This window comes from Lynx rufus, unplaced genomic scaffold, assembly GCF_022079265.1.
Source record: "Lynx rufus isolate CCGP_SWC_20201006 ecotype Redwood Valley unplaced genomic scaffold, mLynRuf1.p SCAF_5, whole genome shotgun sequence".
Lineage (NCBI taxonomy): Eukaryota > Metazoa > Chordata > Mammalia > Carnivora > Felidae > Lynx > Lynx rufus.
The window spans coordinates 157,299,807-157,324,468 of record NW_025814867.1 but is presented as its reverse complement, the minus strand read 5'-3'; the positions used below and the strand labels follow the sequence as shown (position 1 = coordinate 157,324,468).

Genomic DNA, 24,662 nt, shown 5'->3' with positions numbered 1-24,662 from the left:
GTCTATCTCTGTATCTACACACACACACACACACACACCCCTTCCTGATCAGTCGATGGACGTTTGGGCTCTTTCCAAAATTTGCTGTTTTAAGTAATGCTGCTATAAACACTGGGGTGCACATATCCCTTTGAATTAGCATTTTTATATCCTTTGGGTAAGTATCTAACAATGCAACAGCTGGATCGTAGGGTAGTTCTATTTTTAACTTTTTGAGGAACCTCCACACTGTTTTTCAGAGTGGCTACACCAGTTTGCATTGCCACCAACAATGCAAAAGAGATCCTCTTTCTCTGCATCCTCACCAACATCTGTTGTTGCCTGAGTTGTTAATGTGAGCCATTCTGACAGGTATAAAGTGGTATCTCATTGTGGTTTTGATTTGCATTTCCCTGATGATGAGTGATGTGAGCATTTTTTCATGTGTCGGTTGGCCATCTGGATGTCTTCTTTGGAGAAGTGTCTATTCATGTCTTTTGCCCATTTCTTCACTGGATTATTTGTTTTTTGGGTGTTGAGTTTGAGAAGTTCTTTATAGATTTTGGATACTAACCCTTTATCAGATATATGATTTGCAAATACCTTCTCCTATTCTGTAGGTTGCCTTTTAGTTTTGTTGGTTGTTTCCTTCTCTCTGCAGAAGCTTTTTGTTTTGATGTAGTCCCAGGAGTTAGTTTATTTTTGCTTTTGTTTCCCCTGCCTTGGGGAATAAATATAGAAAAATGTTGTTATGGTGGATGTAAGAGCAATCACTGCCTGTGTTCTCTCCCAGGATTTTTATGGTTTCAGGTCTCATATTTAGGTCTTTATTTTGAGTTAATTTTTGTGCATGGTGTAAGAAAGTGGTCCGGTTTCATTCTTTTGCACATTGTTGTCCAATTTTCCCAACACCATTTGTTGGGGCGCCTGGGTGGCACAGTCGGTTGGGCGTCCGACTTCAGCCAGGTCACGATCTCGCGGTCCGCGAGTTCGAGCCCCGCGTCGGGCTCTGGGCTGATGGCTCGGAGCCTGGAGCCTGTTTCCGATTCTGTGTCTCCCTCTCTCTCTGCCCCTCCCCCGTTCATGCTCTGTCTCTCTCTGTCCCAAAAATAAAAAACGTTGAAAAAAAAAATTAAAAAAAAAAATAAGAACCAACACCATTTGTTGAAGAGACTGTCTTTTTCCCTTTGGATATCCTCCCTTGTTTTGTCAAAGATTAATTAACCATATAACTCTAGGTTTATTTCTGGAATTTTCTATTCTGTCCTATTGATCTATTTGTCTATTTTTGTGCCAGTACCATACTCTCTTGATGACTACAGCTTTGTAATATAACTTGAACTCTAGAATTATTACGCCTCCAGCTTCGCTTTGCTTTTTCAAGGTTGCTTTGGCTATTCAGGGTCTTTTGTGGTTCCATACAAATTTTAGGACTGTTTGTTCTAGTTCTGGGAAAAATGCTGTTGGTATTCTGATAAGGATTTCATTACATGTGTAGATTGTTTTGGGTAGTATAGACACTTTACCAATATTTGGTTTTTCAATCCATGAGCATGGAATCTCTTTCCATTTCTTTGTGTCCTCTTCAGTTCCTTTCATCAGTGTTCTGTAGTTTTCAGAGTGCAGATCTTTACCTCTTTGGTTAGGTTTATTCTTAGGTATCTTATTTTTGGTTCAATTGTAAATGGGATTTTTTTCTTAATTTCTCTGTCGACTTCTTCATTATCGGTGTGTAGAAATGCAACAGATTTCTGTACATTGGTTTTGTATCCTGTGACTTTACTGAATTTATTTATCAGCTCTAACAGTTTTTTGGTAGAGTGTTTCAGGTTTCTTATCTATAGTATCATGTCATCTGCAAACGGTGAAAGTTTGACTTTCTTCTTACTCACTTGGATGCCTTTGTTGTTGCTGTCTGTTGCTAAGACTTCTAGTACTATGTTGAATACAGTGGTGGGAGTGGACATCCCTGTCTTGTTTCAGACCTTAGGGGAAAGGCTGTCAGGATGATGTTAGCTGTGAGGTTTTTATATATTGCCTTTGTTTTATTGAGGTATGTTTCCTCTAAATCTACTTTGTTGAGGTTTTTTATCATGAATGGATGTTGTACTTTGTCAAATGTTTTTTCTGCATCTATTGAAATGATCATATGGTTCTTATCCTGCTTTTATTAATGTGGTATATCACATCAATTGCTTTGCAAATATTGAACCATTCTTTATATTGAATAAATCCCAATTGATTGTGGTGAATAAGTCTTTTTAAAGTATTGTTGGATTCAGTTTGCTAATATTTTGTTGAGGATTTTGCATCTGTGTTAATCAGGGACATTGGCCTGTAGTTCTGTGTGTGTGTGTGTGTGTGTGTGTGTGTGTGTGTGTGATTTCTTTATGTGGTTTTGGTATCGGGGTAATGCTGGCCTCATAGAATGAATTTGGAAGTTTTTCTTCCTTTACTAGTTTTTGGAATAGTTTGAGAAGAATAGGTATTAACTCTCCTTTAAATGTTTGATAGAATTCCCCTGTGAAGCCATCTGGCCCTGGACATTTTTTTGTTCTTGGGATTTTCTTGATTATGGATTCAAATTCTTTGCTGGTAATTGGTCTGTTCAAATTTTCTATTTCTTGCTGTTTCAGTTTTGGTAGGTTATATGTTTCTAGGAATTTATCCTTCTCGGTTGTTAATTTGTTAGTGTACAGTTTTTTATAATGTTCTCTTATGATTATTTGTATATCTGTGGGGTTTATTGTTATTTCTTTTCTCTCATTTGTAATTTTATTTTTGGGTGTCCTTTCTCTTTTTGCCTTGATTATTCTGGCTAGAGGTTTATAAATTTTATTGAATTTTTTTTTCAAATAACTAGCTCTTGTTTCATTGATCTGTTTTGCTGTTTGTTTTGTTGTTGTTTGTTTGTTTTAGTTTCTATATCATTAATTTCTGCTCTGATCTTTATTATTTCCCATCTTCTTCTCGTTTTAGGCTTTATTTGCTATTCCATTTTTAGATCCTTGAGGTGTAAGGTTAGGTTGTATATTTGAGTCTTTTCTTGCTTCTTGAGGTAGAGCTGTATTGCTATAGACTTCTTTCTTAGAACTGCCTTTGCTGCATCCCAAAGGTTTTGGACCCACTTGTTTTCATTTTCACTTGTTTCTATGTATTTTTTAAAAATTTCTTTAATGTTCTGGTTGACCCATTCATTCTTTAGTAGGATGTTCCCTAACCTCCATGTATTCGTGTTCTTTCCAGAGTTTTTCTTGTGGTTGACTTGAAGTTTCATAGTGTTGTGGTCAGAAAAGGTGCATGATATGACTCCAGTCTCTTTAGATTTGTTGAGGCTTAATTTTGACCTGATATATGATTTATTCTGTAGAATGTTCCATGTGCCCTTGAAAAGAATGTGTGTTCTGCTGCTTTGGAATGGAATGTTCTGAATATAGCTGTTAAGTCCAGTGTGTCATTCAAAGCCACTGTTCCTTGTTGATTTTCTGCTTAGATGATCTGTCCATTGTTGTAAGTGGGGTGTTAAAGCCCTTTACTAGTATTGTATTTTTATAAATTAGTTTCTTTGTGTTTGTTATTAACAAATTAGTTTCTTTGTGTTTATATATTTGGGTGCTTCTCTGTTGGGTGTGTAAGTGTTTACAGTTGTTATATCTTCTTGTTGGATTGTCCCCTTTATTATTATATTGTGTCCTTCTTTGCCTCCTGCTACAATCTTTGTTTTTAAATCTAGTTTGTCCTATATAAGTGTGGCTACTCTAGCTTTCTTTTGACCTCCATTTGTACGATAAATGTTTCTCCATCCCCTCACTTTCACTTAGCAGGTGTCTTTAGGTCTAAAATGAGCCTCTTGTAGGCAGAATATAGATGGGTCTTGTTTTTTTTTTTTTAATCTATTCTGTCACCCTCTGTATTTTGATTGAAGAGTTTAGTCCATTTACATTCAAAGTAATTAATTGATAGATATGTATTTATTGCCATTTTATTGTTTTGTGGTTGTCTCTGAAGATTTTCTCTGATCCCTTTTTGTCTTTCTTTCATGGTTGAGACTTGCTGGTTTTCTTTAGTGATGTATTTGGAATTCTCTTTATTCTTTTCATATTTATTAGTAGGTTTTGACATATGGTTACCATTAGGTTTGTATATAACCTCTTCTGCATATAGCAGTTCATCTTAAGTTGATGTTCATTTAATTTTGAACCCATTCTTCTTCTTCTTCTTCTTTTTTTAATTTTTGAGAGAGAGAGAGAGAGAGAGAGAGAGAGAGAGAGTCTGTGAGTGAGGAAAGGGCAGAGAGGGAAGGAGAGAAAGAATCCCAGGCAGACTCCATGCTGTCAGCGCAGAGCCCAGTGTAGGGCTCAATCTCATGAACCATGAGATCATGATCTGAGCCAAAATCAAGAGTCAGATGCTTAACTGACTAAGCCACCCAGACACCCCATGAACCCATTCTTTACTCCTCCCCATATTTTAGGTATATGTTGTTATATTTTACATCCTTTTATTTTGTGAGTTCCTGCACTGACTTTTTACAGAAATATTCATTTTTTACAGAAACATTCATTTCTTACCTTCATCCTGCCACTTTTGGTCATTCTTCCCACTCAAATAATCCTCATTAGTATTTCTTGCAGGGCTGGTTCAGTGGTCGTGAACTCCTTTCATTTTTGTTTGTCTGGGAAACTCTTTATATCTCCTTCTATTCTGAATATTAGCCTTGCTGGATAGAGTATTCTTGGCTGAAATTCTCCCTTTCAGCACTTTGAATATACCATGCACCTCCCTTCTGGCCTGGAAAGTTTCTGCTGGAAAATCTCCTGCTCGCCTTAGATGTTTTCCCTTTTAATATAATTCTTCTTTTATCTTGCTGCTTCTCGTATTTGGTCTTTATCACTGTATTTTGCAATCTTAAATACAATATGTCTTGGTGTGGATCTGCTTTTGTGGATTTTGTTGGTGGTTCTCTGTGCCTCCTGCATCTAGATATCTGTTTCCTTTCCCAGACTAGAGAAGTTTTCAGTTATTATTTCTCTGCCTTTTTTTCTCTCTCTTCTTCTTCTGGGATCCATATAATATGAATTTTATTACATTTTGTTACATTTCATGGATTCACTGATTTCCCTAAGTCTATTTTCATGTTCCATAATTCTTTTTTTTTCCTCTTTATTCACCTTCGTTGCTTTCCATTACTCTGTCTTCTAGGTCATTGACTCATTCCTCTGCTTCTTCCAACCTGCTGTTGATCCTATCCAGCATGTTTGTCATTTCATTTATTGAAACTTTTATCTCTGCTCTTATACTTTATCTCTGTGTTAATGGTCTCACTGATGTCCTCCACTCTTTTCTCAAGTCCAATGAGTATCCTTACGATCATTGGTTTAAATTTTCCATCAGGCACGTTACTGATATCTATTCCTCTTAAATCTCTTGCCGTGACCTTGTCCTATTCTTTCATCTGGGACAAATTCCTCTGTCTTCTATTTTGCCTAAGTCTGTGTGCCTGCTTCTGTGTGTTAGGAGTCACTCTCCTGTTCTTAAAGGTAATGGCCTTATGAGGAAGAGGTCCATTAGGGCCTCTAATGTAGTGTTCCCTGTTCCCCAGAATCTGATGCTTCCAGGAGTGTCTCTGGTGTGTTCTGTGTGTACTCTGCTGTTATGTCCTGGCCACTTTATCTTTCAAGCCAGTCATCTCTAGGCTCTCTTTGCCTGTTGTGGGAAGTGTTTGGCTCCTGGCCTGAATGTGGCACATTTTAACGAGTTGTGCTCTGGCCTGCTTGTGAAATGAGACCTGTTGCCACCACCACCGGAACCAAGGTCTTGCAAAACTCCTGTGTTGGGAAGTGCAGTGTGAGCAGGGGTTTGGGCTGGTCTTCTAGGGGAGGGGAAATGTCATGCTGGGACTGTGGTGAGCATGACTAGGAAGGGTGGCTCTTCTGGAACACGGGGGAATGAGGCTTGGTGTAAGCAAGGTAGATAGCCAGTGTCAGCACTGGGCTGGTTCCTGCAGGTGGCCCTGTGCTTTTGATGGAGGTTGTGGGAGGGAGATGGCATTGGCCAGTTCCTTTGTTCACAGAGAAGTCTCTCCGTGAATGCTGCCTCTCTTGGATATGCTTCTAGATGAACGAATAATATCCCCACTGTGTGCCCCAGGTGCTCTTCAGATTGCTGTTTCCATGCTGTATGTCTGTGGACTGTTTGCCTGTCTTTTCTCCAAGAGCAACCCAGTGTCCTCTGCGCTGTCCCAGAGACAAGCACACTGATCTTTCAAACTCCAGGCTCTAAGGCCCACTGGTTGTAAGAATTCATGAAACTTGGGCCCTTTCACTTTCTTTTTTTTTCAACGTTTATTTATTTTTGGGACAGAGAGAGACAGAGCATGAACGGGGGAGGGGCAGAGAGAGAGGGAGACACAGAATTGGAAACAGGCTCCAGGTTCTGAGCCATCAGCCCAGAGCCCGATGTGGGGCTCGAACTCATGGACCACGAGATCGCGACCTGGCTGAAGTCGGACGCTTAACCGACTCTGCCACCCAGGCGCCCCGGGCCCTTTCACTTTCTAAGCCACCTGCAGTGGGGCTTTGTTTCCCCCGTGTGCTTCCCTGTGTGTTAGTCTGTCTCTCCCCCTTCTCCACGACCACTGTTCCTTTCCCACTGCAATGGCCACGATCTGTGTCTCTTTCAAGCCACATCTCTGCACATCCTACCTTCTTTGATGTGACCTTTTCTCCCCCATTCGTTGTGGGGTTTGTTCTGCCAGTCTTCAGATCAATTTCTGGGGTATTTAGGATGACTTGATGGTTGTCTAGTTGTATTCATGGGACAAGGCCAGCGTGGGGTCCTCCTCTCCAGTACCATCTTCCCCCCTTCTTGAGTCTTCAGTTTTAGATACGATGTGAGTTTCTGTTGTGGAGGAAGGCACTTCCTCATATTTTCCACCAGGCCCATAAAAAGTTCCTTTTCCGGGGCGCCTGGGTGGCGCAGTCGGTTAAGCGTCCGACTTCAGCCAGGTCACGATCTCGTGGTCCGTGAGTTCGAGCCCCGCGTCAGGCTCTGGGCTGATGGCTCAGAGCCTGGAGCCTGTTTTCGATTCTGTGTCTCCCTCTCTCTCTGCCCCTCCCCCGTTCATGCTCTGTCTCTCTCTGTCCCAAAAATAAATAAACGTTGAAAAAAAAAATTTTTTTAAAGTTCCTTTTCCTAGAAGGCAGCAAAAGTTGGTCAAATCAGTGTCAAATCTGTATCATTTTAACCCGGGTGTATTGCTCATAGCCAGGTCTGTGTAGTGGAGCCAGACTTAATTTCCTCATTTCTACATGTTTTGCTTTTCCTTGTGTTTTTCTGTTCTTAGAGTTAACAATTGCTTCTTATGTTTATTTGCTTATTTCTTTGTGTACCTATCATTAAATCATCCCCAAATCCTCTGACTAATGTATCCCCAAGGTCCACTCAAGAAGGTTGAACATATTGGGTAGTCTGCCAGCTCCATTTATTTTGTGGAAACATCTCTCCAAGAACTCTTTCCATTTGCGGGCTGTTGTCTGCTGTCTATTCCCTCAGCTGCACGTGTGTACAGGTGTCATCCAGGGATCTCCCCTCACCATTGTCTTTGGATTTTCCTCCATATCTCTCCTACCATGAATCTCTTATTTCCTGAACGTGGTGTTCTTTTCTTTCTGGATTTATGCCTTTATTTTGAGGAAGCACACCCTCTGGTAGCTTTCTGAAAATGGGTGCATGGGAGATAAATTTGTGAGCATGACATAACTAAAAATTATTTTATTTATTCTCCACTTATTCTTGATTAATAATTTAGCTGGGTATAGTCCTCTGGATTGGAAAGGCTTTCCCTTAGAATTTTTTTTTTATGTATATTTACTTTTGAGAGAGAGAGAGAGAGGCAGAATGAGAAAGGGGAGGAGCAGAGAGAGAGGGAGACACAGAATCCAAAGCAGGCTCCAGGCTCCAGGCTCCAGGCTGTCAGCACAGAGCTTGATGTGGGGTTTGAACTCAAGAATTGCGAGATCATGGCCTGAACCGAAGATGGACGCCTAACCAACTGAGCCACCAAGGCGCCCTTCCCTTACAATATTTTGTCGAAGACAGAATGTTTCCAGAATCCCAAGTGTTCCCTTGTGCTGTTTCTCCATTAACCCACCTCCTCCAAGGAGTCGCTATTCCACCTTATCTCTGCCTGGATTGGTTTCGCCTTTTCTGCCTACTCCTTGGTTTATGGCTCCTTTTGTTCAACACAGTGTCTGTGATAAGCATCCATGTTGCTGCAGATTCAGTAGTTCGTTCTTTTTTTGCTGTGCCATAAAAGTTGTTACGTTAAACCTGCTATGTGTTATTGATTCACTCTCTTTCCCAGTGATGGAGTTTTGGATTGTTTCCAGATTTTGGCTAATATTAATAATGCTGCTATAAAAATTCCTGTGCATTTTGTTTTTGGTGGACATATCTGTCAATATCTCTTTAATGAGATTCCATGAGTGGGATTTCCAGATCAAATGTTAGGCACAGGTGCAGTTGAGCAGATATATTTTTTTGTCCAATGGCTTTCTAAAAACATTTACATTCCCACGGACCAATCTTACGACTTCTAGTCACTCTGAATCTTTTATAAAAGAGGTATTGTCAGTCTTTTGAAATTTTTACCCATTTTGGAAAGGGTGTAGGGATACCACATCATTACATTAATTTGCATTCCCTGATGAGTAAAGCCGCTCATTAAACATTTGGATGTCTTTTCTTGTGAGGTGCCAGTTCAAGTCATTTGCTTGCCTTTTTGTTAAAAGTAGGATTATTTGTATTTCTCATTGGCTTATAAAAATTTATTATATATTCCAAATATGAGTTAGTTGTATGTATGCAGTGGTGTGTGATAAATGTTTAATAATTGGCTCTCTATAAAACAAAACAAAACAAAACAAGCCCTGATTTGTTTCATGTCCCTGCTTCTGTGCTGTAAACACACCACAGCTACCACCATGAGGTTCTGAGCACAGACCTGGGAAGAGCTGATACACGTGTGCTTCAGCACTCCATTGGATATGAGCATTACACAGGACTCTTCCTAGAGGGGGTTTCATTTCCTCATCTTCTTGATGGCGTCCTTTTAAAAGAGTCAACTTCAGGGGCACCTGCGTGGCTCACGATCTCACAGTTCGTGGGTTCGAGCCCCGCGTCGGGCTCTGTGCTGACAGCTGGGAGCCTGGAGCCTGCTTCCGATTCTGTGTCTCCCTCTCTCTCTGCCCCTCCCCCGCTCATGCTCTGTCTTTCTCTCTCTCAAAAATAAATAAACATTAAAAAAATTTTTTAAATAAAAAAGTCAACTTTATTGAGGTATGATTACATACTGGAATGTGTATCCATCTAAAGTTTCCATTTGTTGAGTTTTGGGAAAATCTGCCCCGGCATGCCCACTGCCATGAGCAAGATAGAGAACTTTTCCATCATCCCCCAAATTTCTCATGTGTTCTTAATCCCACCTCCTTTTAACCTTGACCTGGGAAATTCCAGATCTCCTTCCCATCTAGGCTAGTTTTGTCTTCTCTACAGTTTCACATAAATTAAATTACATTGCACCAACTCTTTGGGTTTCACTTCCTCCCCTGAGTATACTGAGATGTATAAACATGTACGCGATTGCCTTCTCTCTGTGCTGAGTAGCATTCCATCGTGTGGATATAACACAATTTGTTTATCCACTCAGCTGTTGATGCACATATGGCTAGTATGAACATTCGTGAGCAATTCTTCATGTGGACTTGTGTTATCTTTGCTCTTGGGTAAACAGCCAGGGGTGGAATGTCTGGGCCACATGGTTGGCATATGATTAAGAGACTGCCAAACCGGTTCCAAAGTGACTGTACCCGTCCACATTCCCACAGGCGCACGCGTACGCTCTGGTCCTTCCACATCCTCCCTAACACTCGGGGTAGTTAGACTTTCTGACTTTCTGCGGCGTAGACTACCCCAAGTTAGTCTAGTTAGGCGTCCTAATGGATGTGTTGTGGTTCATGGTGTCCTTTGACGAATAGGAGTTCCTAATTTTAATGAAGTCCAACGCAGTGATTCTCTCCTTTTATGTTTAGTGTTTTTTTAATGTACTATTTCCAGTCTTTGCCTACCACACATGGTGAGGATGTCCTCCTGTGTGTCCTTCTGGACCTCCACTATTTCACCTTCCACATGAAGCCCTAAGATTCCTGCCTCCCCTCCATTAATTGTGTGCGTGGTGTGAGGTAAAAGGCAGTTTGTTTTGCCCATACGGAGAGCCGGTGGGCCGGTCTCACCACTACCCCCGCTGAACCGCAGTGACATCCTGATTGGGGATCAGGTGGCACTGGGGGTGAGGGTCGTTACCGGGCCCCTGGGGGGCCCCTTGGTCTGTAAGTCTGATCCACATCTGGATCTTGTGCTTTGTGTGACAGATAGTATCGCCCTGTCCTTTCAAGTTCTCCTAGGATCCCTACCTTTTCAAGTGTCTTAGCTTTCCTGACACTGATTTCAGGGATGATCTTTTCCTAGACAGTTATCCCCTTTGCCTAAAAAGTTTGATTGTGTTGACTTAAAGATGTATATTTTTCTGTAATTTCACATTTTCCCCATCGCCTGTCGTGTGCCTGTTTTCATATTCAATACCCATTATCTCTCTTTCAGGTTTCCAACATTTTTAATCTTTTATAGACCTTTTAAAAACACTCCATTTTCTTGATTAGATCTACTATTGCTTTTTCTGTTTTTAATTCATTAATTGTATTAATTTGTTTCTTTTTTTTCCTTTGGAAGTTTTTTTTTTTAACTTTCTGAATTGAAATCTTACTTATTGTAAACTTTGCTTATTTTCTGCTGTATGTCCTTAAGGATTTGATTGCCCCCTGAATCCTGCTTCACTCAAACCCCCAGGCTCTGAGATGTAGGACTTGGCTTCCTTTATGTCCTGGGAACTTGCAATTGCGTTTCTGTTTCCTTTCCAGTTTGAGAAAGCAACTTTAAATTTTCCCAATGAAACTTCTATTTATTGCTCTAAGTTTGTCTTACTGAATCTGGCTCAGGAATTGGTCTATGCAACATGTCTTTACTTTTCTGGCTAGTATTTTGATTATAAAATATTTCAAAAAGCATAGGAAATAATATAATAGACATCCACGTACCTAGGAATTAACAGAAATCTTCACCTTTTGCCATACTTACAGAATATTCCAGATGCCGTCAACACCCTCATGTGCCCACCCCACTCCCTCCCTTGGGGTAGCCAGCCCCTGTTTGGAGGCTGGCGTTCACACCCCCCCCCCCCACACACACACCTTTGTAGTTTTAGTAGAGTTGTTTACAGTCGTGAAGACAAGATACTCCTCTGTGCTTTTAACCTTCCGACGTGTGCTCTTCTGCATGGATCGGTTGCAACGTGATTCTTGTTCTCACTCCATGTTATGTTTTTGAGACCCATTCACGTCGATGTGTTTCTCCGGTTCAGTCCTTTTAACCGCTACATGCACTTCCTTTGTGTGCACACGCGCACTCTAGCTGTCCATTCTCCCGCCGAGGAGTGCCCGCTGGTTTTTAACACTGACGCCTTTTGAGCTCCGTGAAATAACCCACGTGGGGGTCAGGTGCAGCCCGTGAGGTCTTCTCCAGGAGAGCCACCTTGGGGTGTGCACGGACTCGGCCTCTCCGGGTTGTTACCACTTTGCCCCGAAACAGGAGGACTGTCGCCGGCAGCACTGAACAGAGAGCCGTGCTTGTTGTCAGACTTGGACATTTCCGCCAATCTGACGGGGGGGGGTCCCCAGGATTTGGTGATTTGCCGGGGGACCTCGCAGGACTCAGCACACACAGCACAAAGGCGCACGGGGAAAAGTCGAGGGGCACGAGGCACGCGTTTCCAGAGCCCCTCCCAGTGGAGTCATACGGGATGCGCTTCACTCCCCAGCTAGGAGCTGTGACAACACATGTGATGTGTCGCCCCCCCACTCCCGCCCCCACCCAGGGACCCATCAGAGATCACGGTTTCTATCAGGGCCCGGTCACGTGGGCACCCTCTGCCTGGCTCGTACCCAAATTCCAGACCCCCAGGCAGAGCAGGTATTCAGCACAAGCCATGGTATTTGCACAGTGTACGCCCATTGGGGCCCTCCTATCACCTGGGTGGGAACCCCAAAATCCACATTCCCAGACAACAGCCAAGGGCTCATGCTGTGAGCAGGCCCAAGGGCGGCCGTGCCGGGCCTGCGGTGCTAACTCCCAACTACACAGGGCCCGTGGCATCCATCCTTCTGGAGTGTGGGGGCTGGAGACAGTCTGGGTCCAGGGAAGTCGCCCCGAAAGGTGGCTCTTCCCCGGGGTGGATCACTCAGCCCTTATGTCCTTGACACTGTGCTCTGTTTTGGACACACACGTAGCCAGAGGCACCGCCTCGACCGCCGAAGGCCAGGAACATGCGGGCCTGGGGAAAACCACAGGCCACGCTCGTGGGGGATGTCAGGCAGGGGTCTTTGTTGGAAAGCACAGAAATGCATCCTGGTTAAGTTGATAAAGAAAAGAATTTATTGGAGGAACCGATAGCTCGCGGGATGAGGGACGATAAAGAAAGCAGCTCGGGAGTCAGTGGGGGAGCAGGGGCCACACAGGGTCCAGGGGTGACGCTGTGGATTCTGTATCTTCTCTCCCTCCACTCCACATACGGTCCGAAGGCTGTGGGAGGCCCGGCTGGGGTCACTGCCAACCCAGGCTGAGGAGGCAGGGCACGCTGATTTGGGAAGTCAGCACTTGAGCAAACGAGTGAGCTGTTTGTAGGAGGACAGATGCAAAATGGGGTTGGTGACCGGTGTCCACTGCAGGGACGCAGGAAAGGGGACCTGACACCTGTCTCGGTGCCTTGTAAAGAACCCACAGTGTGCGGAGGAGCTCTCGAGATTCAGGATGCCCTTAAAAAGATCGCTCAGCGGCAACACTCCTGGCCCGAGGCAGGGGTGCAGCAGGCAGGGCGGGGGCACACAGGGCGGCAGAGCAGGGACACGCAGGAGCCCGGGCGGCAGCAGGAGGAGGCAGGGGCGCAGCAGGCGGGCCTGCACGCAGGGCGGCAGAGCAGGGACACGCAGGAGGCCGGGCGGCAGCAGCTGGGCCGGCAGGGGGAGGCAGGGGTGCAGCAGGGGGAGGCAGGGGCGCAGCAGGTGGGGCGGGGGCACACGGGGCGGCAGAGCAGGGATACACTGGAGGAGGGTCTGCAGCAGGGGCTGGGCTGGCAGCAAGAGGAGGCTGAGCAGGGGGAGTCCTCGCAGCAGACAGGGGTGCAGCAGACGGGCTTGCAGCACACAGGGGTACAGCAGTCTTCCTGGCAGGGGGAGGAGGTGCAGCAGGACGGCTGGCAACATGAAGACGTTGTGCAGGGGGAGTCCTCGCAGCACACAGGGGTGCAGGAGAAGAGCTTGCAGCAGACAGGGGTGCAGCAGACGGGCTTGCACACGGGGCGGCAGAGCAGGGATACACTGGAGGAGGGTCTGCAGCAGGGGCTGGGCTGGCAGCAGGAGGGGGCTGAGCAGGGGGAGTCCTCGCAGCACACAGGGGTGCAGCGGACGGGCTTGCAGCAGTCTTGCTGGCAGGGGGAGGAGGTGCAACAGGACGGCTGGCAGCATGAAGAGGTTGTGCAGGGGGAGTCCTCACAGCAGACAGCGGTGCAGCAGACGGGCTTGCAGCACACAGGGGTGCAGCAGACGGGCTTACAGCACACAGGGGTGCAGCACACGGGCTTGCAGCACACAGGGGTGCAGCAGACGGGCTTACAGCACACAGGGGTGCAGCACACGGGCTTGCAGCACGCAGGGGTGCAGCAGTCTCCCTGGCAGGGGGAGGAGGGGCCGCACAGGAGGGTCAGGCAGGGGGCCGGGGCGCAGCACGGGGGCTCGCAGCAGCTCTCTGGGCAGTCGTCCACCTGCCAGGAGGAGTCGGGGCACGAGTCCGAGGATCCGGGCAGGCAGACGCGGCTGTCATAGCTCAGGTCGCTGGAGCAGACGGACAGGGTGGACGCGGCCATGGCGGGGGCGGTGGGGCTGGAGGAGGGAGTGGGTGTGAGTGTGGAGTGTGTGTGTTTGAGGGTGTGAGGAGCTCCGGCTGTCTGTCGGCTTTTATACCTCCCGGCTGCGTGTTGTCCCAGCCGACGGCTCACACGCCTCCTTCCTTGTTGGTGTTTGCAGCCCAGGGGACTCTCATTAGTTCCAGGTTTATGTTTGGTTCTATGAGATGTTGCTTAGCTATAAAACTCCTAGTACATTTTTGAGTCTGTTGACGCACCCTGAGCTTCCAGAACGTGCGTTGAGCTAGAAAAGGTGTGAGTGTGCAAATACCATGTTCTGTGGCTGCGTAAGAAATCCAGATATTCTAATTCCTTCTGCCCTTTTGAGGCATGTGGATGGGTTTTGCGCTCACGGGGGGGATCCGCTTGTCAGGGTGGGACAGCTTCCAGAGTGCCAGGCTAGAGGAACCAGGGTCAACGGGGGCGTGCGGCCAGAACTTTCCTGGTCATGACCCCCTGGAACTCTGTGTGGTGCCTGAGGGCACTGGTCAGGCGGCAGGCAGGGAAAGGTGGGACAGTCAGGTGTCCTTGGGTGGCCGTGCATGCCCCTGTCCTCTGCCTGAGCACTCACTGAGGCCGGAGATGCCATCTGTCCGTGGCCTTCTGATTCCCACTTGCATTTACCCCAAACGCTGTGAAGCGTGAGTACAGACGGACCCCCTGTTTTCTCCCTGAAGAAAGCGTAGCCTCAGCTGAGCCTCTGTATGGGAAACAGTGACTGCTTTTGCGCTGATCAAATCCTGTTGATTTTCTTGGTTGTGAACTGAAAAATTCCTCGGGTGACTGCAGCCAGGAACGTCACGCAGGCCCCTTCCTTTCTTCTGCAGATGCTATCCAAGTGGCCATCACGTGCTTTGGGGGTCCTCTGCTGGGTGAGTTTCCATCCTCTCCGGTCCTGGAACCTTCCAAGCATGAGTTTATTCACTGTGGAGCCACGGCCTCCCCACCGTGTGCTGGAAATGTGGGCTAGCACCAGAATTGAACCTTCAGTGGGCCCTGCTGGCCCGGCACAGGGAGCCTTGTGGGCCAAGGAGGCAGGCTCTCGGTGCCCTGTGATACCAGAGAGAAGCCGACTCAGCAGCAGGGCAGGAGAGGCACCCCGGTGGGAGGGCCTGTGACGCCCCCGCCCCGGGAAGTCCCTGGGCTCAAATTCTCACCTTTCCCTTCCGCCCTTCTCTTTCCAGCAATGGTTCTTACCCCGGTGAGAGGGGTTCATGACAGTCCAGGAAGGGGTTGTGAGAATGCAGTTAAACTGTGGGCCGAGTCATCCTTCTGTATGTCTCGAGCTATAAAAATAGGATAGAGTCGAGCCTGGCATCCTGTGCTCAGGCCCCCCTGGAGGTGCAGGAACTGATCCATAAGCTGGACTCGCGTGGCCGAGCAGGGGGGGGGGGGTGTTTGCCTTCCAATATGCTCCTGCCGAGGACAGCGTAAAATACAAAAACGTCTGCGTAAAGCATTTGAAGGCTGCTGATGACACTCAGCATTGAGAGTCAACAGGTGGAGATGGGGTGACTTCCGAGAGGCGAGCTGGCATCTCTGAATGGCTTTTCCTGAGGTACCACTGATGAATCTTGGTGTGGGGTTCGAGGGGAAGTAACTAGCACATAGTGAGGCCGGCAGAGCTTCTAGAAGCCTCGGGGGGGTGGAGAGAACTGTGGCAGCAGGGGCAGCGCGGACTCCAGGGGACAAGCCTAGATCAGTGGCGGGCACCAGGGGGAGCCCCAAAGCTGCAGGTTAAACGTCCAGGCATTTGGCATGCTTTCATGCCATGCGGGAAGGATGCTGAGGAAGCCAGCAGGAAGCCAGGACAGCCTGAGCAGAGCCTTTACAGCCTCAACCAAGGAGGCAACGACTCTGATGACTGGCCAAGGCGGAGTGGCTCTGGGTGGACCCCTGGACAGCTAAATCCCAGGAGCAGCCTCACGTCAGTGAGTCCCTTGCCCCCACTCAGGCCACCAGCCAGAGCGAGAGGTGAAACTCTTCGGAAGGAGACAAACTCATCCACAGCTGCCAGAATTTTTCATAGACGATGTCAAACATTCAATCAAGAATTACAGTCACGCCAACAGAAAAAACAGATGATAGAAACAAACCTGAGATGACAGGGGTGGAGTCCTCGGACAGAGACTTGCGAAACAATGGTGGCGAATGTGCTCAGGGAAACGGGTGTGACACCGTAAAACTGAAACACGCGTGAAGAGACAAGTAGACATTCTAGACTGAAGAGAACAGGAGCGGCGTTTATCGACTCTTAGGTGGGTGTTGCGGTAGCACGGGTGGCGGAAGGGCCAGAGAGCGGGAATGGAACAGTGGGGCGGCGTGTTTAAGGGCAAAGGAAAGCGCTGCGCGAGTGGAATATTGCTCCCCAAGAGCGCCACCCAGAGGTGAAGGTGCCCCAACACATCGCCAGACAAACAGAAATGGAGCACGGGGCCACACCGGAAGATCCACTTTAAAGTAACTCCCAAGGGAGGGTTTCGGGTAGGACGGCGAAGGACAGAAATGCAGGAAGGTTGAAGAGAGCCTGGAAGGGTAAACAGAAGCACAGTTGAAGTGACAAATGGCCCACGTTTCCATTCACAACGTTACAGTATGTATTATATTTACAATTTCCCGTGAACTCTAAACTGTAAGTGGAAATGAAACCACACATCATGAGAAGGACGAGGCCCTTAGGCTGTTGCTCTGGGAGCGGCCCACGCGCCCAGGTCCCTCAGATTTGAATATTCCAGGAAGGTACGCTGTGGCCTCTGGGGCAGCCGCCGAGAAAATCCCCAAACTTCGTACAACTAGTATTGAGTGAAAGACAGGAGATAAGTGATAAAAAATACCCAAAGCAGTCAGGAAATGAGTTTTAAATTTTTTTCCATGTGTATTTATTTTTTGAGAGAGAGAGAGAGACAGAGCATGAGTGGGGGAGGGGCAGAGAGGGAGACACGGAACCCGAAGCAGGCCCCAGGCTCCGAGCGGTCAGCACAGAGTCCGATGTGGGGCTCGAACTCACGAACTGTGAGATCACAACCTGAGCCAAAGCCAGACGCTGAACCGACTGAGCTACCCAGGCACCCCGGGAAATGATTTTTAAAAGGAACATGAAAATTTGAGAGAAATAGAAGACATGCACTCAGATAGTAGACATAAACCCAATTATCAATAATGAAATTAAATGTAAAGTATTAAACAGTTTGATTTACAAAGAAGGACCATTAGTCTGCATGGAAATCACGAAAAACCTGTGTGCTGATTCCAAGAGCTAGATCCTAAATATAAGGGCACGAGAATGATGGAAGGGCAAAGATGGGAAAGAATACAAGTCAATACACAGGACAGTGTGAAGTTCTATGCAGCTGCAAACTAGAAAGAGAAATCGTTACATATTCACGGGAGCTGCACGTTGTATTAAGTTACAAAAATGCCAAGTGGGTAGAACACGATACGGTCTGTATTTTGAAAACGGGTACACACAAATCCATTCTATGCGTATGTACACATGTAGAGAGAGAAGAGATGTAGAGAGAGGATGAGGTGGATAGAGTCGATCTCATTGTTCATGGATTCTTTATTTGTGGTTCACCTACTCGCGAAAATTTACTCGTAACCCCAAATCACTGCTTGTGACGTGTGCACGGTCACGCGAGGACATGTGCAGAAAGCCCCGACCTTGAGATGCCGCCACACACCCCCGGCTGACGTGGAACGAGGCGGCGCCTGCCTTCTGGTTTCAGCCCCCAGATGTGAGCGTGTCCTTTCCACCGTGTCCTGACCTCTAGCGCCTAATCCCCAGGGGAAGAGGTGCTTGAACCACAGAGAAACCCCCTAACGCGGTCCTCCCGCCAAGTGAGCACTGCCCTGGGGCTGCCCTGGCTGGTGCCCCCAGGACGGTCTCAACACACTTACCCGACACCCTCCACCCCTGCTTGGAGACCCAGGGTTGGGGCCTTGTCCATCCACTCCCGCTCCCCTGGGACACAATGGGACCCGCTCTGAGTCAGATGCTCTGGGAGATTTACGAGCTATGGACAACATCCAGGCAAATAAACATCCCTAATGCAGCCTGGGAGCCGGAACTAGAGGCTTGTGGGGCCTGGGACACAAGAGCCAAGAGGGTATAAAAGTCGTCAGCCTAAGGCACCTCACACTCTCACACACACTCACACACCCACACCCACACCCACTCCCTCCTGCAGCCCCACCGCCCCCGCCATGGCCGCGTCCACCCTGTCCGTCTGCTCCAGCGACCTGAGCTATGACAGCCGCGCCTGCCTGCCCGGATCCTCGGACTCCTGCCCCGACTCCTCCTGGCAGGTGGACGACTGCCCAGAGAGCTGCTGCGAGCCCCCGTGCTGCGCCCCGGCCCCCTGCCTGACCCTCCTGTGCGGCCCCTCCTCCCCCTGCCAGGGAGACTGCTGCACCCCTGCATGCTGCAAGCCCGTGTGCTGCACCCCTGTGTGCTGCAAGCCCGTGTGCTGCACCCCTGCGTGCTGCAAGCCTGTCTGCTGCACCCCTGTGTGCTGCAAGCCCGTGTGCTGCACCCCTGTGTGCTGCAAGCCCGTCTGCTGCACCGCTGTCTGCTGTGAGGACTCCCCCTGCACAACCTCTTCATGCTGCCAGCCGTCCTGCTGCACCTCCTCCCCCTGCCAGGAAGACTGCTGCACCCCTGTGTGCTGCAAGCCCGTGTGCTGCACCCCTGTCTGCTGCAAGCCTGTGTGCTGCACCCCTGTCTGCTGCAAGCCCGTCTGCTGCACCCCTGTCTGCTGCGAGGACTCCCCCTGCTCAGTCCCCTCCTGCTGCCAGCCCAGCCCCTGCTGCAGACCCTCCTCCTGCGTGTCCCTGCTCTGCCGCCCCGTGTGCAGGCCCGTCTGCTGCACCCCTGTCTGCTGCAAGTCTGTCTGCTGCACCCCTGTGTGCTGCAAGCCCGTGTGCTGCACCCCTGTGTGCTGCGAGGACTCCCCCTGCTCAGGCCCCTCCTGCTGCCAGCCCAGCCCCTGCTGCAGACCCTCCTCCAGTGTATCCCTGCTCTGCCGCCCCGTGTGCCCCCGCCCCGCCTGCTGCGCCCCTGCCTCCTCCTGCTGCCGCCCGGCCTCCTGCGTGTCCCTGCTCTGCCGCCCCGCGTGCCCCCCCCCTGCCTGCTGCGGCCCCGCCTCAGGCCAGTCCTGCTGCTGATGGGCACGTCCCCCCGGGGCCAGCCGGGCTCAGGTCCCACCTGGTGACTGTGGTCCTCCCGGCCACCCCTCAGTCAGTCCTGACCTGTGTTAGGTGGCTGCCCCCACCCAGGACGGGGTCCCCCATGTGTCCACTCTCCTGACCTGACCTTGACCTCCTGCCTCCCAGGAATGCTGACCCCGCGGCTTCCCGGGACTTCTGCTCCCAGGAGGCACCTGCACCTGTTCTGGGTCACCTGTCCTTCCCTCCCCCTTTCTCTGCTTGGGTCACTTGACCTCGACTCCTAACCTGTCAGTACCTCCTTGGGTACCCCAATAAACTCACTTCACCAGCTGATCTGCTTCCTTTCATCTGACCCTCATGGGGGTGCGGGGACCCCAGAGTTTTGCCCAGACACGGTCTCTTCCAGCCACAAACATTTCTAGGAACGAGGGACTGAGCAGTCCCAGAGGCGGGCCTACCTCGTGTGGGCAGGGCCACGGGTGGGACTCATGCCCTGGCCCAGGAACTCCGTGCCTGTGGGTCCAGTGCCCAGGGCTTCCCAGGCTGGTCACCTGCACACGGGTCGTGGCCTGGCCCGTTTCCACCCACTGCCCCATCCGGGCAAACCGGGCCCAGACAAGCAGGCCTGGGGGCTCCAGGCTCACAGCCTCTACGGGCCTGGGGTCGCCCTGTGGTCCTCCCGAGGGCTCTACCCATTTAGCAGAAAGGTGATGGAGAGGGGCAGACGGTGCTCCAACCTCTCATGGAAATCGACTAGGTTTGAAACAAAGTATGAGGGTGGGTGGCAGGGCCCCCAGGTGGTCCCGGGCCAGACTCTGGGGGCCACCATCTGGTAGGCTAGGCTCCGCCCGGGGGGCTATGAGGCACACGGAATCCTCCCTGTGAACTGAGGACCCCGTCAGGCCACGATGTACCGAGTGCTGTAGGTGACAGTCTGCTCTGATGTCAGGGTGACATTGGCCGTACATGAGGGCACCTGCTGACAAGGGCAGAGATATGCAGGAAGTCACCCACCAGGGTTCCAGAGCTGTTGCAAACCCGGGACCGGAGTCCCCTACCGGTGAAGGATCAGACGGACTTCCACCCTTCCTGAACCCCCCATGGGGACTGGGTGTCGGCCCCCTGCCCCCGCGCTGCTTCCTCTCCCCGTGGCTGTGGCCATGGCCAGAACCCACGAAAGGAGCCGCTGCTGTCCCCAGGACCTCAATCTCCTTCCCTGAAACCCTGCCACCTTCCACCCCATGCCTCATGCCCCGCCTGCTGCATTTTCCTTGCCCAAACCCTTCTCCCCACTTACCAGTGTTTTGCTAATACTTCCATTAAAATTGCCTTTTTGAGGTGCAATTTACATGTAATCAGATGCACCCTATTTCATTGTTCAGTTTGACGAGTTTTGAGAAAGGTCTTCATCTTGCACCCTCCACTTGTGTCAAGATTTCCCTCCAAAGGTTTCTTTGTGGCCCTTCCCAGCCACCACCGCTGGCCACAGCCGGGCACCACTGCTCTGCTGTGTTACTAAAGGAGTGCCTTGAGAAGAGGCAACACTATGCGTGCCCGGGGTCTGGCTTCCTTTACTTGTCCCTTTGTTGTGGATACTCGCAGAGAATTCATTTTAATTGCAGGGTCATGTTTTATTGAATGGATGTGTCACAGTTGTTTGTTTACCCATCGAAGTACATTCGGGGTGTCTCCAGGTGTTTATGATTATGGATGATCCCACTGTAAACACCTGGACTCTGTGTGCTCTCACCTCTCTTGGGTCAATACCTAGGGGTAGGCTTACTGGGTCCGTGGCCAGGGCAGTGGGCACAGTGATATTTGCATCTCCTGCTGACGGATCTGTGGGGGTAGGTCAGTGGCTCACCTGCCTCTTTCCCATTCGGCGAAGCATCTGTTCAAATCCTCTGCCCATTTTCCATAATTGGATTGTTCGAGTTCTTATTCATTGTTCAACTTAAAAATTTTTTTAAATGTTTATTTATTCTTTTTTGAGAGAGAGAGACAGAGTGCGAGTGGGGGAGGAGAGAGAGGGAAGGAGAGACAGTCTGAAGCAAGCTCGTGCACTGTCAGCAGAAAGCCCAACGCGGGTCTGGAACTCACGAACTGAGAGATCACGACTTGAGCTGAAGTCAGACGCTTGTCTGACTGAATCGCCCAGGCGACCCTTATTAATTGTTAAGTGTTCTTTATGTATTCCAGGTACCATGCATTTGTCATATATGTATATTGCAAATTCCTCCACCTGTGGCTAGACTTTGCATGTTCTTGACCGTGCTTTTGGAGAGGCTGGCATCTTTAATTTTGATGAAATTCAATGAATTCCCTTTCTTCGGTGGTGCTGAGAAATCTTTGTCTACACACAGGGTCACGCCGGTTTTGTCCTGTGCGTATTTCTAGAAACTCCATGGCTTTAACTTTTATGTCAACTTCTATAATCCCTTTCTAGTTAATTTTTGAATGTGCTGTTGGTTGGTGAGCATCATTTGTCGAGAGGACTATCCTTTCGCCATTGAAGTATCCTTGCCAAAAAATCCATTGGCCATGTGTATGTGTGCATCTATTTCTGGACGCTGTTCTCTCATCTTCTTCTGCATTTGTCCTTGCACCAACAACATGCTCTCTCCATCAGTGGAGCTTCAAATTAAGTCTTGAATTCCAGCACTTAGTCGACCAATTCCTCTTTCCGTTTTCAAAATTGGTTGGCTATCCTAGGTCTGTTACATTTCTGTATTGATTTTAGAATATATTTTAGAATCGGCTCATTGCTTTCTAAGGAAGAACTTGCTGGGATTTTTATTGGAATTGCATTAAACTTGTAGGTGAATTTGGAAGGAAGTGATATTTTAACAAAACCAAGTCTTTCAATTTATAAACAGAGTATATATTTCCAGTCACTTAGGATGACTTTTTTCCATAATATTTTGTCATTTTTTAGTAGATAGATGTTGTACATATGTTAAGTTTCTCTATCACTTCACTTTGCAATGTTTTAGATAATGGTTTATTTATTACATTTGCAAGTATTCATTGCTAACATGTAGAAATTTAATTAATTTGTGTGTATTTACCTTGTATCCTGTAACCTTGGTAACTACACTTATGAATTCTAATAGCTTTTTTGTATATTCCTTAGGACTGGGCTTGGTATTTTCTTGGTGGGAAGGATCTTAACTATAATTCAGTTACTTCAACTGATAGAAGGCTATTTTGTTTTTCTGTATCTTCTTGTATTCGTATTTATAATTTATATCTCTCCAGTTATTTGTCCATTTCACCTCAGTTGTTGAATGTATCAGCATAAAATTGCCTTCTTCTTTTATTGTTCTTTTTAAAAATTCTAATGTTTATTTTTGAGAGAGAGAGAGAGATACACACAGAGCATGAGCAGGGGAGGGACAGAGAGAGAGGGAGACACAGAATCCGAAGCAGGCTCCAGGCTCTGAGCTGTCAGCACAGAGTCTGACATGGGGCTCGAACTCATGAACCGCAAGATCATGACCTGAGCTGAAGTTGGACGCTCAACCGACTGGGCCACCCAGGCACCCCTTTTATCATTCTTTTAGTGGCTATAGAATCTCTAGTGATAACCCTTTCTTTATTCCTGATATTGTTAATTTATTTCCCTTTCTTTCTTTCTTTTCTTTTTCTTGAGTGGTCAAGGTAGAAATTTATCAATTTTGGTGATCTTTCAAAAAATTAGACTTAGGTTTATTAATTTTGTCTCTTGTTTGTCCATTTTCTATTTGGTAGATTTCTACACTTCTCAATTATTTCCTTCCCTCTACTTATTTTGGGTTCAAATTGTGCTTCTTTTGTAGCTTCTTAAGGTAGAAGCTTAGATAATTATAGACCTTCCTTATTTTCTAATGTAAATAAAGCCTACACATTTCCTTCTATATATTGTGTGAGTTGCATTCCATAAAGCTTATTTTTATTTTATTTAAAATATTTCCAATTTTCCATTGTGATTTCTTCTTTGACTCATGGACTATTTTGAAGTTTGTTATTTAATATCCAAATATTTTTCAGTTTTCCAGATATCTTTCTGTTCATGATTTCTGATTTTGTTGTGGTCAAACAGCATTCTCGGTATGATTTCAATCCTGTTAAATATACTAAGACTTGTTTTATGGCCCAGCATACGATTTATTTTGGTGAATGTTCTATATACACTTGAAAAAATGTGAACTCTACTGTTGTTGGATGGAATAAATGTCAACAAGGTCATGTTAGTATATATTGTTTCTCAAGTTTTCCATATATTTCTCAATTTCATCAAATTTGGAAGAGTTATTTGTTCATTATCTCTTTAAATATTTTTTGTCTCCCACCACCTGAACTTTTTCTCAGGTACTCTAATTATATGTATGTTAGACCACTTAATATTGTTCCTCATATCACTGAGGCTCTGTTAATTTAATTTTTTTTTCTTACTGTCTTTTGTTTTGGGTAATTTCTCTGATTATGTCTTCTAGGTCAGTAATCCTTACACTGAGTGTAAACTCATCCTTTAAATTTTTTATTGTTAATATTATGTTTTCCAGCTCTTGGAGCTCCATTCAGTTCTCTTTTGTACCTTACATTTCTCTCCTCATTGTGTTCATTTTTTCCTTGAAATCCTCGAACATATTTATCGTAGTTGTTTTTACTACCTTGTCTGCTAATTCCATCAACTGTTATTTCTGGGTTTATTTCTATAAACTGTTTTGTCTCTTGATTATGAGTTAGATTTTCCTCTTCTTAATGTTTCTAGCAATTTTTATTGGTTTCTGGATTTCAAGTAAATAATGTTGTCATACTGTTGACTGTCGTACTTTGTTTCCTTCTTTTAAGGAGTGCTGGGCTTTGTTCTGTCTGGCAGTTACCACCTGTGGGACGGCTTGATAATTGTGATGCTTCTATGCTTGTTTCTACATTTTGTTACAGCAGATCTAGAGAGGCCTTTATTCTCAGGCGGGTTTAGCACAACTATTATGTGATTTCTGGGATCTGTACTGAATGTCTCTGGTACTCAATGAGGTCTCTCCACTCTGGTTTTTTGGAACTCCAGTGTCTCTCAGCCTTGCATAAGCTCTGGGAATTGTTCACCTTCGAGCTCCATGGTTATTACTGTCCAGCCTCATGGGGTTCTGAGCTCTGAATGAATGGCTTGGTATCAACAGTGGTCTCAGGGGGTTCCCATGGAGGCTTTTGCTGTATATTTGCCTCTTCTCTTGTGTCTGCCCTCGTAAATTCCCAGCGCCTCAGCCTCCTTGACCCTGATTTCCCCCTCTTTAGCTCGACAAAACACAATGCTCATAGCACTCCCCTCCATGTACTGTGGCCTAGAGACTCTCTTGGCCCTTGAGCCTGGGCAATCGTAGGGTTCACCCCCTCTGCTTTTCTTCTCCCAGGGATCCAAGTTCTGCACTGTCAGTTGTCCAATGTCTGAAAATGGGTTTCT

The 24,662-nt window shown here is 47.3% G+C and overlaps 3 protein-coding genes across 3 annotated transcripts in view; 2 read left to right on the top strand and 1 right to left on the bottom strand.

The window, feature by feature from the left end:
• TSPEAR (thrombospondin type laminin G domain and EAR repeats) overlaps nucleotides 1–24,662 on the top strand; it is a 158,443-nt gene that overhangs the window by 66,263 nt on the left and 67,518 nt on the right. The gene's annotated exons all lie outside the window — the stretch shown is intronic.
• LOC124526240 (keratin-associated protein 10-7-like) lies at nucleotides 12,920–14,011 on the bottom strand. Its single transcript, XM_047099099.1, has one exon. The coding sequence runs from the start codon at nucleotides 14,009–14,011 to the stop codon at nucleotides 12,920–12,922; it is 1,092 nt and encodes a 363-aa protein (XP_046955055.1).
• On the top strand, nucleotides 18,257–19,216 carry LOC124526250 (keratin-associated protein 10-7-like). The gene is made up of 2 exons (XM_047099118.1): nucleotides 18,257–18,727; nucleotides 18,785–19,216. The coding sequence occupies exons 1-2, from the start codon at nucleotides 18,257–18,259 to the stop codon at nucleotides 19,214–19,216; spliced, it is 903 nt and encodes a 300-aa protein (XP_046955074.1).